At 32.6% G+C, this 14,054-nt stretch overlaps 1 protein-coding gene across 9 annotated transcripts in view; it reads left to right on the top strand.

Annotated features, from left to right (window-relative positions):
• LOC110281931 (Brefeldin-resistant Arf-GEF family protein schizo) overlaps nucleotides 1-14,054 on the top strand; it is a 360,600-nt gene that overhangs the window by 326,676 nt on the left and 19,870 nt on the right. The window contains exon 1 of one of the 9 annotated variants that reach the window (XM_043046172.3): nucleotides 13,098-13,233. The exons of the other annotated variants lie outside the window; for them this stretch is intronic. Within the exon in view, the coding sequence (XP_042902106.2) occupies nucleotides 13,118-13,233 (116 nt within the window). The 5' untranslated portion in view covers nucleotides 13,098-13,117. Of the gene's footprint in view, nucleotides 1-13,097; nucleotides 13,234-14,054 lie in introns of those variants that run through there. 9 annotated transcript variants of the gene reach the window in all.

Below are 14,054 nucleotides of genomic sequence, written 5' to 3'. Positions count from 1 at the left end.
TTCTATGAATGAAGAAAATAAAGTAAATATTTAACTGTTGTGAGAAGAATCTTATTTAGTTGTACAAAGTACTTCTGCCAAAATTTGGGAGCCACGTAAGAGAATTATATATATTAGATCAGAAACACATCATTAAAAGGCAGAATGCTTTGGTGTTTTCAAAACAAAGCAAACGTTGCCACCGGCGGAAAAGAAATACAGCCAAAATTTGGGAGCCACGTAAGAGAATTATATATAATAGATTTTGTTATAGGTACAAAAAAACGCTTATTAGAAGAATATGCTTTGTGAATTTACGAATGTATTTAAGAGACCTTAATCAAGACAAAAACCTTGAAAAAGTATAAAAAAATAGAAAGAAATGTTGTTTCTGTGTATCAGATGTTGCTATGTGTTACATTAAGGGTTGCTTAACCATGGCACATAGAACAAATTCAAGTGTTACTCCAGTGTTCTGATATTGCATGAAACCAATATTCCATGACTCAGGGTCGCCTGCCACTGAGGTGACCTAGGTTTAAACAAGGCTGAAAATACGAATTTTGCTCCCGACTTGCACGAACCACGGTGCTGACGTAAAATATCCATAGTAGTAGTAGTTAGACGGATCATGGGTTAGAATCCCCTTGCTGACGTGCTAACCTTGTGAGATTTTCGTGGTTTTCCTCTTCATGTGACGCAAGTGCAAGTTAGTTCGATCATAAAAGTCTTCCGCGAAGGCTAGTTCGCCCCAGTGCTAGACCCAGGAGTTTTGTTGTTTTCTGGGGCTGAGTTCAAAATAACAAGGCTACGGAGGTGAACATTGATAGTCTGAAAAGTCGACTGTTGAATGCCGGTTATAAAATAAAATAGATTCGTTTTGTCGAGCTAACCTTAGGAACCTAAATGCTGGTTTACTTTATTATACTCTTGTCACTGGTCAAATTTATAATCTTCCTTTTTTAATGAGGTGATCCTTGTTCGAATCACTGTGATTGCTGGTGGATTCGTATTCGCGTTCTGGCTCATCCGACTACTGTGCTACCTCCAGTGATAAACCGATCATGGGTTCAATCCACCTTGCCGTTGGGATAACCGTGAGCGGATTTCAGTTTTTCTTACCATGTGTCGTCTATGTAAGTTGGTGTCACGCTCAAGAATTTTTCTATGAACGTGTGTTAGTATAACGACTTGATCCGGGAGTTACCTTGTCTTCTAGGTTTGGTTCAAAATGCAAGTTGAGCAATGGAAGACATAAATCCAGTATGGGTCTGCTGTTTACCGCTGGTTATCTAGATAAAAATTTTCGCTGAAGTTCAAAATAATCTTCCGATCTTAATGTCGAATCGTGCTTTTTCGTGTCTCGTGAATTATCGCGCTGTTCAATCATTGCTGATCGTTTTCCTTTGGGAGAAGGCAAAAATATTACGCAAAGGTCTGGTATGCGCTACTCGTGTTGCAAGTCCCCACAACCGCTTTGTTGCCTTTCTGAAGTTCGAAGGACATCAATAGCTCAAAACAATACCCCTAACTTACCTAAGAGTGTTCTTTGGATCTTTTACGTGCCGCCACATTAACAGCACGAAGGGTGTATTTTTTTCGAATTACGAGATCCATGTTCGTGAACTATGAACAATACATTGTAATTTACGATTTCTCGCTGTCGCAGTGTTTTGCTCCATTAGAAGTGCTGGTCTCAATTCCATTAAAGCACTTTTCCAGGTAGCCGTTTTAAAACTCTTTTATTGCTTTCTTTCAGACGAAAGCGTTTAACTTAAATTTTAAAATTAGTCTAACATACCGCTGTCTTTTTAAAGTTCATTTTTGTAGCATTTTAATGTAGATGTGTAGATATTTATGCTTGTTTTTTATGATAAGAAAATAAATTAATTATTTTACTTTTATACGGACTAAACTAATTAAACGGAGGACAATAGGGGGAAAGAGATTCATATTCGGATTGGGGACACATTATGTTACTATCATCAGGATATGCTGATTTAGAATCATATGTGCTGATTTTATAAAGTGTTGTATATATCCATATGTGTTGATTTTCATACATTTTACGTTAGAATCATATGTGCTGATTTTCATACAGTCTTGTTATATCCTTTATCCTCTTCCGGAGAATTAATCCTCGCAAATATGGGTTCAACGTGCTCGAAGCGCTTAAGAACTTTCTTTCTTACATTTCCTTCAATTTTTTTAAAGATTTTAAACTGTTTTAAAAAAAAATCGCTAACTAAGCGACATTTTCCACCAAGAAGAAAAATATCAAAATTACCGTCTTATTCTCAGTTTTTGCAAATTTTTATGAGACTAGATAGTGCAGCATTGGAGGAAGTTTTAGTATATTAAAAAATTAATACATATAGTGCAGGTTGAGAGGCTAAACTTGACCTAACAATCGTGGGTAACTGTTGCAAACTCACAGCAGTTAGAAAAATAGAATATTATTCGGGGGGGGGGGGAACATATGACGTTGAAGCCTTCGTAAAACTGACTTAATATTCCTAATTGAATCGTTCTCTTAAGTTTTTTTAGTGAATAACAAATTGTTGTTAAAAGCGAAATATCGATTTAGGAGGTAGGATATCTATAAGTTTTATTTACTAGTTAGATTAACTATTTTTCTTTGTAGACCATTAATATTACTATTAATAGACATTTCTCCAAAACATATTAACTCTTATTTTTAAATTTCTTTTCCTGTAATCTAATGTTGGAATGAGTTATTGTTCTGGATGTGGTTATTCGTCCTTGCTCTTTTCCTTGATCTTCAACGACTTCTCGCTTTAAGAGATAAACTGAAAAAGGAGCGTAGGTCCGCTCTATTCCCCATTGTTTTGATTGATTCTGACATCCAAAATGGCCAAGGAGAAATTTTTGTGGTCATCCCCCTTTTTTATTACAATGCTGAAAAGAATTTAAGGGGCGGAAAAAAAAGTCCACCCTTTTTCCCTTAATGCGAGATTGCTCTGTCCCATGTAATGGTCTTCATACTCATCTACATCCTTTATTGTATGAATGTATTCCAAGTTTTGTTCTACCATTCTAAGACCTCCTGTCCATGTCGATGTGAGGCACTCTTAAACTAGGTAATGTGTAGTTTATTCTATTTTTTTCTTTTTACATTTGGAGAGTTTAGGGTAATATAATAATAATGAGCCATATTTTCTTTTTAAACATAGCATTTGGAAATCAAGCTGTTTATTGTTTATTACTTTATGCTTTTTTGGAATACCTGAAAACGAAGAAACAAATTGTATTGTGTATTAAACGATCTTAGTTTTTACTAAAATGGTTTTTAAAAACGTTCACCGGATTATTTTTAATGTAACTTATCCTTTTATTACCAGAATCTTTTCAATTATTTTTTTATAATTAAATTTTATGACTAGAATCCTAGCATCAAAATTACTTGGGCACTCATTGAACCAATGTTTACTGTTCAATAAGGATGAAAGGGCCGTTATTTTCTGATATTGGCTCTTTATAGAATTGCCCGATTAACCCGATATTTTACAGCTACTTTACAATCAATATTGGCTTTATATACCATTGTCAGATTTACACGATATTTTATATTCATTATTCAGCCATTATAGGCCCTATATAGTACCACTATTAAAAAAACGAGACATCCCAATATTGGTCCCTCGGTACATGTTCATATAGGACTCATTTTGAGCCAATTTTGAACCCAATTATAACCAAATTTGGTTTGAACCAAATGCCAAATGAGGCCAGGGTAAAATTTTTGCGAAGGAAATTATTAAATTAAACGTACTTGTTAACATAAGAAAAAATTAACTCTGTAAAATATATTTGACTGTTGTTTGTTTTCGATCTATTCTCATCCGTCAGCGATCTGAAAATTGCGCAAGTTGAAACCTTGGGCAATACACACCTTACACCCAATTGATCAACAACTGGCAAAAAAATATTTCCGTTATTTTGATTCTCTTGTTCATAATTATTATAATTGTTAAGAAAAATGTCAATTCCATTTCCGAATTCCATTCGAAATCAGCTGAATCCATTTTTCCCCAAGAGTATTAAAGAACAATTTAGATGTCTATCTTTAAAAAGCACATCGAATCTTGAAAAATAAATCTTTAAAAAAAGAAATTTCTACGCAAATAAAAACAAAGTCGTGAGATTTTCTGATGTAAAAATGAGTTATTTAAAAGAGAAATCCAAATATTTTGGTGATCAAAGACCCATTTTACTGTCACTAAAATTACCCACATCGCTGCACAAATGGCTGCTTTAAACAATGTTGTGGGATGTGGGTGGAATGGCGAAATTTTGTGAATTTGGCGTGGAAAAAAATTTTGAAGAAAATAAGTATTTTACGCTACGCTCTTTGATTCTGTGACGCTTCGCTGTAGCGTAACGTCAACGTCCGCTTCCTAATTGAGGCATGTTTATTGTCTATGCAAGAAGATTAAAATGAAAACAGTAAATTGGAAGCTAAAAAGTTTTAATGATTAATTTTTTTTTTCATTTGTAAACTGCGAAAACAGATGGGCAATTTAAAAGTTCCATATAATAAATAATGCGAGTGCTTTACATTTTTGATAAAAACGTTACTTTTTGGATAATTGAACCAAGAACATACTTTATTTTATTAAAGTTTTTTTTTCGCCGAAAAAGAATTGCGAATTTAATAATACTCAAATTTTTCCCTCATTCAAAATTTTTTTTACGAAACAACCGGAAAAAAAAAAGTATAACCTAAAATCGAAGATAGTGCTGACCTAGAGGTTTTAGATTTCTTAGAACGTTTATTAATTTCTGCGTATATAGTTTAATAAGTCGATTTGAAAGAATAGATTTCAATGCACCTGTTGCGATTTCCTTACATTTATAACAGGTGATTTTAAAGGAAAAGAAGAAGAAAAAATTACCCCGTATCATATTTTTATGCACCTGCTTTCCGGTCTAAAAATCTAAATAGAGTATAGAAAAATAATTAAACTGCTTGATCTTTCACACTCTTGCATTGTCATGTAACTTCAGTATTTATTTTTTTTCTCTCTCTCGATTGGTCTATTCTTTTAAGGTGTTTTTTGAATAAAAAATAAAACAATTTTAAGTCTAATTTTATTTTATTCTGTAACTGGTGTTGAACAGCTGATCTAATTCTGAGTTCACGACTATCAGTGTTCAATTCCGTGATCTTGTAAGTTTGAACCTTACCCAAAAGACAAGAACCACTGGATCAAGCATTAAGACAAACTAGCCTTCGTGAAGCACTTGTTAATGGAAATAACCAGTTTTTGCGTTACGTGGAGAGGAAAACTACGAAAATCACCGACGTCAGCGAAATTCCAACCTATGATCTATCTACCTCTAAATGAAATTTTACCTCAGCACTATGGTCGGTGCGAGACGGGAACAGAATTCGTCTCAACTAGCCAACGCTGGGATTCGAATCTGGGTCAACTCTTTGGAAGGCAAATGATCTATGTCCTGTGCCACTGCGGCTCCGAAGTATAATTGGAAACTACTTAAACTATATTGATTAGAAGATTTAACTAATCTACATGACACAAAAATTTAATATGATTAAAAAGAATCGCCAATTTGACTAGATTTAGGAAGCTGAAAATCATTAAAATTAATTAATTCTAAATTTGTGCATATTTTATAAGACAAAACAATTAGTGGAGTAACTTTAAAAAAATAGAAAATTAATTAATCTCTTTTTATTTCCTCAAAGCATTGACTTTTTTTTTCTTTTCATTTCGATATTTTGTGCAAATTTTATTACTATAGACCAGTGATTCTCAACCACTGTGCCGCGGCACTTTTGTGTGCCGCCCTAATTCTTAAAATGTGCCGCCAAATATTAAAAATGATACTATAAAAATTATAAGGCTTTTTTTTTATTATGAGTGAAGTTTTTAAATTAAAGAAAGTGTATACGTATATATACTTTTTATAATTTTTCCACGCTTTAACCGCGTGAACATCTTTGTCGGCGATTGTATTGTCTCTGACAATCTTAAAATAAGATGGAAATGTTTAAATTGTATACGACACAAAATTTTAAAAAATGTTGTAAGAGCTATTCATTAAAGTAAGCTATGCAATTAATAAACAAATTAACAAAGGATCACTGAAAAAACAAATATATAAAAAGCAAATTAACAAAGGATAGCAAACAAAAATTAAGCTAACAATTAATAATTAGCAAAAAAACTAGTTAACAAGAAATCACAAAAAAATAACAGTTAATAATTATAGAAAACAAGCGGACAATTAATAACTAGCAAAAAAATAAATAACTGTTACTAACTAATAAAAAATTTGTCGAAATAAATAATTAATCCCTTAATAAATGTGCTTTTGTAGTACATATTATTTTATTTCACATTCAAAATTATTATCACAAACTATTTGACTCAGTGTAAAAAAGGTAATTAAACAACTTTTAATCTAATTTTTTTCATTGTGTGCCGTCAAATTTCGAAATCATTAAAAGTGTTGCCGCAACAAAAAAAAGGTTGAGAATCACTGCTATAGACACTGGCTAGAGATGAACTAAATTGTGTCTTACAGTCATGAATAACTGTTACAAACTCAAAACAGTAATGAAAAATAGCTTATTATTCGCTAAAAGACTTTTTTTAATAAGCCTTAACATTGCTCTAGTGTAGATCTCTCAACAAATGATACATAATAATTGAATATCTCAGAAAACTTCTGTTCTACATTGAATAATAATATAGTGCAAATTTTCTGTGACCATAATTAATTAAATTGAATAATGTTATCGTCGAAATAATTTATTTCCACGGATAGTGTGGTTCAATTTAACACACCGTTTTTAGGTGACAGCACACTTAAGCGATATAATAGATCGACACGCTCCAAAATGATTTATTACATATGCTGTGTTTCATGGATTTAGATTACGTCACTCAATATTTACGCTTTGTTTATTATTATATTGTCTATCTATTTAGCAGTCACTGGATTGTGAGCGGAAAAACGAAGACATAATTTTTTAATAATCTTAAACATTTTTATTCGATTTTTTTTTAAAAATTAGTTTTAGAGACAATTGGGTACTGGCACATCAGGAAGATCACGGATACCCACACATGTGACCTATGATATCGGCTCTCTATGATACCGGCCTACTCTTTTTTTTTTCTTCCCCTCCTCCTCATCCCCTCCTCCAAATTTGACATTTTTTCAATTGTGATTTTTTTTCTCTTAGTTTTTTATTTATTTTTTATTCTTTTATTTATTTATTTATTTTTTCTCCCGGAAATGTAACTCTAAAAAGAAAAAAAATCACATTTAGAAAAATTTCAAATTTGAACTTTTTTTTCCTTCATCGTCATAATTCGTTTCTTCATCTTCATAATTCCCAATTTGAATTTTTTTCAATTGTGATTTTTTTTTAAAATTTATTTGCATCAAGAAAAATGAAAAATAAGAGGATTTTAACCTCTCCACCTGCTTTCTAAGCAAAAATAAGCTAATCACAAACCCCCTCTACCCATTATGTGCTTACGTAATATCTGAACAACTGCATAACATAATAAAGAAAATAACTATTTTTAGTTTTAAAAACTTATTTTTTACAAAAATAGCAAGAGTTGTTTGTTTTGGTTATGGGGTGGACTGGGAACACTGAAAAACGTAGTATCGGGTCTGTGTGGGGCCCATTTCCCCGCAACTGACCTTATCTTAAATACAAGGCTCCAACAAACTTTCTATTTATTATTATTTTATTTTTTATCCAAGCAGCAGTCGCGTGGCACATTCTTTATCACCATTCTTTCTTTGTCCATCTATCCAACATCTGCTCTCTGCAAAATATCCTCCCCCCCCCCTCTAAAAATGAAGGTGGGCCCCTTAATAATCATCGAAATCAAGAAAACCAGAAGTTCTTTTTCTTTCTTCAAAACCTGTGCTCGTGCCTCGTTCTGCACCCTCCCACTGCACGATCCCCCTCCTCCGCCGCATCCTTTTAGCTCTTGAGGCAGATGTTCGGATGCTGAAGGTCGATCCTTCAGTTTTATCCTACTACCATTGAAGACTTGTTGATCTTCAATGCACGTCGCCGCGATTTGAGGCAAGCAGGTATTTTCAATTTTCCGGGTACGGTTTGTTCCCCCCTCGGCTCAGTCTCTAATGATCTGAGATGAATCGCAGTTCATCCTGAGCTGAAATTTTAAGCGATAAAATTAAAAAAAAAAAAAATTAAATAAGATCTGAATATTTTTTGTTCTGCAATTTTTATCTACGTGGAATTTTTTTTCATTTTTTCCAGCTTTTTGGAAAAAAGGTTGTCACGTTTTTGGAAAATTTGAGATTTCGCCGAGATAAATCTTATTTTACTCCTATTTAGCTATACATTTATTTCACAGATTCCTTACATTTCGCAGAGTTTGTTGGATGAAGGTACTAAGCAACAAAAATTTTGCAAATCCCAGTAAATGAAAAGTACTAAGTAACAAAATTTCGCAGATTTCAGTGGATGAAGGTATTAAGAGACAAAATTTCGCAGATCGCAGTGGATAAAAGTACCATGTGACATAAATTTCGAAAGATCTGTCGCCAAGGAAAATAAAAAAGCCACAGATTTAGTACTTTTCACTCGAAGCAATTATTTTACTAACTAATACACTGTTTTATATAACTAAAAAAAATATAAAGATATTTTTTGATCGTAGTTCGAGAGTCGGAAAAATTATACATGAAAAAGAAAACCGGTGTCCAATCTGAGTCAAAAGGTTCATGGAAGAAATTGGTTTCTAAATGAAACAGACGATGATAAATAACAATAAGTATAACGAAAATAAAATAAGTCTGTATTCTCGTCAATAAACAAGTACCATGGAAGATGGTACTTGTTTATTGTACTAAACGATTGTCTTCGCTTCTATATATATATTTTATTTCTTATGTTATTATAGAAATGTTTCCCTAATAAAAATGCGTTTCTATTTTTTTCCACCTTTTTTCTGTTACTTCTCCCTTATTATATAATTTGATTTATCTCTCTCGCAAATTTTTTTTAAAACATTGAACTGATATCCTTTTTTCTGCAATATTAAAAAAAATTGTTTTTATTTTTTCAAAAAAAAAAAAATGATAACAATAATACATAAATAATGAAACATTCGCCCGATTTTAAATACATGTATGAGAGAGAACTTTTTATCTTTTGTCGAATTTTTGGAAACAGAATGAGCTAGCTCTTCAGAGACCATGTGGCGCTTCTACTTGATTACCTGCTTATGGAGAATTGATATTGATTGAATCCTTTGTTAGAATTGAGTGATTTACACACGTCAGGGGGTTTTCGAAATCGCTGGGCAATTAACTGACCGTGTGAGAGTGTAACAACTCGTCCTAAACAATTAATGAATCCATCCGCTTAAAATGGGGGCAAATGAACTTAAGTCGGGGGTATCGCATGAGTGATGACCCACGTCCATTTCACCATGAAACACTTTGTTGCTGTTATTAAACTCTCTGAAATTAAGTCATTTTCAAAGGTTTAAAATTTTCAACGAACTAATTTTTATTTTATTTTAACCGACGTTTATCTTTTCAATTATTTTTGCAATTGCTCAAGTTTAAGGGCAGTTTTTATTTTATTTATTCATTTTTAATGGTGCTAACAAAATATAGGTATTTTATTTTATGACCGTCCAGGGCTCTGTTCAGAAGAAATTTGGGTCCGTTAACGGATCCCCTTCACAAAATATCTTTTCATAAAAACGGATCCTTCGCAAAATATTTTAACTTAAATTATTTTCTGAAGGGTCCGTTTTTATCTTTTAATCGGACCCTTCACAAATTTGTTTATCTTCATTATTGTTTTGTTAATCCAATAAACCCTTCCCAGGAAGGGGAGGGGGAGAAAGACAGATGTAAACGAACTAAATTTTGTCTTCGGCAGACGCTTCTTCCTTTATTCGCCCGAAATAAATATTCTGCGTTCAGCAGTATAGGCTAAATACCAAATATTTATATCTTGCATCGCTAAATTAGTAGCTGCAATTGCTGTTTATTTTTTAAAGTTTAATTTTTTTAAATTATATATTTACAGTGTTGAGCATAATCTTGTATGTCTTTGCAATTTAAAAACTCCTTGAAAAAGTTTTTTGCAATAACGGACCCTATTTGCACAAATTCACAAAAGCGGACCCTAGTTGAAAGAATGTGACTTAACGCTTATTTTATATTCACAAACTACGAGTAATTTTTTCACAATTTTACAAAAACGGACCTTTCACAAAATGTCTGGACAGACCCCTGCCGTCGTTGAGCAACCGACCCAATTTTCGGGTTTACGACTACTATTATTAAACTCCGTAACCTTGCAATTTTAAACCCAATCCAGAAGACAAGGGATCTCCTAGATCAAGTGGTGGGAGAAATTTGCCTTAGGGGGGACTTTTTGACGGAACTAACGTTTGCGTTACATGTAAAAGAAAACCTCCCACGGTTAGGCTGATGGCAAGGGGACTCTAACCTATGATCCGTCAACCCATGAGGTTATTTTTTACGTCAGCACTGTGATCGGTGTGAGCCGGGTGCGGAATTCGTATCGACCAGCCATTGTTGGGATTCGAACCCGGTTCACCTCATTGGAAAGTAAAGTATGGCAGCTACCAAACGAAAATGTAAATGAAGGAAGGCAGAAATATAAAGCAAAGGTATATAAACCTTTTCTTAAATGTTTAGATCCATTCTCTTTATTTTTACTTTAAATGTAAAAATATTGTTTATTCTTCGATGACAGCGATTCACTTAAACTAAGAATGATTACTTTCAATTTAACAAAGAAGAACATCTCAATCTATTTATTTCTTCCAGTTTTATTTCTTCCAGTTTTATTTCTTTGTATATGCGTGTATTTTTTTTTAATATTTTATTTTTAATATATTCTTTTGTTTATTTACATTTCAAGACTTGTTTTGGAAAGTCACCGTTTCAATCATTTAAAAAATGTATCTGGCGTGGACCTTTCTTGACCTCAAAAGAAACCAGCTGCTGCTTTCTAAGTTCTGCCTTGCTCGGCTTTTTAATATCTTTTATGCCCTGAGGCTAAGAACTTGTGCCCTGGCTTTTAATACGAAATAAAGCAAAATAAAAATTCTAGCAGACGACGTACGGACACCTGGCGTGCCGCCTGACGCGTGCTGCACTACACCCCTCCTGAAGTGCTGCTTGCACAAGGATATAGGCAGGTGGTAAAGCCAAAGAATGCCTGTTGCGAACTTTCGATTTACCTGTTTTTATTCATCATTAGATGTTACTCGATTTTCTAAATTACGCAAAGGACTGTCATCAAAGTATGAATTAATATCGTTGGGAAAGATAAAAATAATAATGAAATAGAAAATTGTAAGTATTTGTTCTTTGTTATGATCACATCAACAACAACAAATATTTTGCACGAAAAAGAAGAAAAAAAAGAATTTTTCCTTCGTTTAATTTCATTTAACTTAAGAATAAAGTTTGAAATATTAGAAATATGTGCACTAAAAAAATCACTTAATGATTATTTTGCACTATAAATACTTCCCATTTATAGGATGCAGATGCTAAATTATGCGATTATTGTAATTATTCGAAAAAGAATAAAAATGGGTTGCTACTTTCAGGGAAATATGTCATGCATTTTAGTTTAATACTGTGGCAAATTCAACATGGCGAGTCGTGGTGGCTCAGAGGATAAAGCGCTCGCCTCCCAATGAGGTTAACCGGATTCGAATCCCAGCTATGGCTAGTCGATACAAATTCTGCACCCGGCTCGCACCGACCACAGTGCTGACGTAAAATACCCTCAGTGGTAGACTGATCATGTGTTAGTCCCCGTCAGTCTAACCGTGAAAGGTTTTTGTGCTTTTAATCTCCAAGTAACACAAATCCCGGCTAGCTCCATCAAAAAGTCCTCTTCGAAGGCAAGGTTTCTCCCAATACTTGATCTTGGAGTTCCCTTGTCTTCTGGATTGAGTTCAAAATTAGAAAGCAGCGTCGTTTAACATTGGTAGCCGTAAACTCAAAATTGAGTCGGCTGTTCAACGGTGGTTATAAGATATAAAATAAATTTCAGCTTGTCAGGCATCTGATACGAATATTTGGCACTAAAAGTCTGATGTTTTGCACTTCGTGCAACGTAAATTTGAATTTAAACTTGCTGCACTCCGAATATTTGACACTTAAAAATTTTATACTTTACCAGAGACTCCAACTATTTGAGGGTGTTTCGAATTTTTTTTTTTTTTTTTCTCTGATAGTGAACTAAAGCATTCTTTTTGAAACCAACAGATCTTTTAACAAAAAGTTATTAAAATTTAAGATCGTAAGCATTCGTTTATATGACTTTATATGAATATGTTTAAATTTTTCTTGCGTAGTGATGGGCGAAATTATCATAATTCTTATTTATTAAAATATAAGTACGTTACCCTTGCTAGCTCTAGGAAAAATGTTTTCTGAATTATGGAGAATCTTTAAGTAGTTGAATACAGCATAACTCTAGGTGTCACTTAAATTTTAGTTGGAATGTTTTTTAATATAAATTATATAACGCTTTTCAAAGTATATTTGAGTTAAAAATAATTATATGTTTAAGTAGCTTGTTATCGTTACCTCCTATCTTTTCTGCCTGATAACAAAACTCCCCTTTTTCCATTACCACCCACCTCGAGATTTCTGAGAGAGATGGACACCCCTTTAATGATACATGACTTCTTCTCCTCCTCCTTCTGTTCGATAGTTTTCTGCTGCACACGTGTGAACGTCCCTCCAAAATGCACAATATGTTCCCCTTTCTGTTCTAATCTTCCCCATATGTCTCCAAGTAATAGGAGTTCCCTGACCATGGGCTAAAAATGCATCAATTTCAGTGGTATCTAGTTGACAGTTCTTTGGACCACTAATTAATTCCATTTAGGGACCAGTGAGTCATGTTTTTCCCACAGGTGTTCTATATCCTTTTTTTCCCCCTAAAATTGGCTGGAAAAGGATTGGTTGGTAATTCAAGGATTGATAAGATTCTAGAACATTTTTGATCTATTATAATTTTTGTTATTGTCTGTTTTGAGAATTTTCTACCCTTAGAGCAATAACCTCAGCCATCTTTAAGACCATGATAAAAAATAAAAAAGGCGCGTGTGTAAATCATAAGAATTTTAAAATGAATGTTTTTAAACTGAATCTTCTTTTGAAGAAAAAGGTGAAGAGATTTTTGAAGAATATTCTTCCGTAAGTTTTATTATTTTTTTAATCGTTCTTTTATTTATTTTAATGGTTTAATCATTTTTGTAAATATGTTTTGATCAGGTAGCAATAGCAAGCGGAAAAAATCCCTTAGGATTGTAAAATCTAATTATGTGTGTATTTTTCTTCATAAATTTCTGTATAAGAACAATGAATATACTTAGTTAAACAGTTTCTTTAAATTTCATATTGTATAATTAAAAATTGGTTAATAATTTAGATCAATCGGTTTCTGTTTTGCTTTTCTACGGATTTCTGCATTAAAAATTTTATTTCTCAATAAGAATAATGAATATTAATTAAACAATTTCTATAAATTTTATATTGTAAATACAATTAAAAATTGGTTCATAATTTGGATCAATCTGTTTCTGTTTCGCTTTTCTAAGGATTTCTGCATTGCAAATTTTAGGGAACTGCAGATACGCAAGATTCTTCTTAAACAATTGTTTATAAATACTTGAATGTCAATGCTATAAGACAACTATTTCTACAATAACTGTATTTCCTTTGCTGTTGTATTCATTTTATTTTAATATTGTGCTAGCGTTGCTTATCAAACTAATTCTGTTTCCGAAATTTTTTTATGTTAATTATAATTTATATAGACTGATACAATTTTTAAATATTAAGTCTAAAAAAGTTTCCACCCCATAACCTTACTCAAACATTGTGATGGAATATACATTTCTTGTATCAATAACGCAGTGTTTCAGTACTTTGGTTTTATTGTAATTTTAAAGATAAAAGTGGTAAAAAAGTTAATTTTTCTTGTGCATTCACAAAAATGTTCGAAATTAATCCTT

This window comes from Parasteatoda tepidariorum, chromosome 8, assembly GCF_982258835.1.
Source record: "Parasteatoda tepidariorum strain Cologne lab strain chromosome 8, Ptep-v5.0, whole genome shotgun sequence".
NCBI lineage: Eukaryota > Metazoa > Arthropoda > Arachnida > Araneae > Theridiidae > Parasteatoda > Parasteatoda tepidariorum.
The sequence above is the reverse complement of the archived record's forward strand: the minus strand, read 5'-3'. Positions and strand labels throughout refer to the sequence as shown.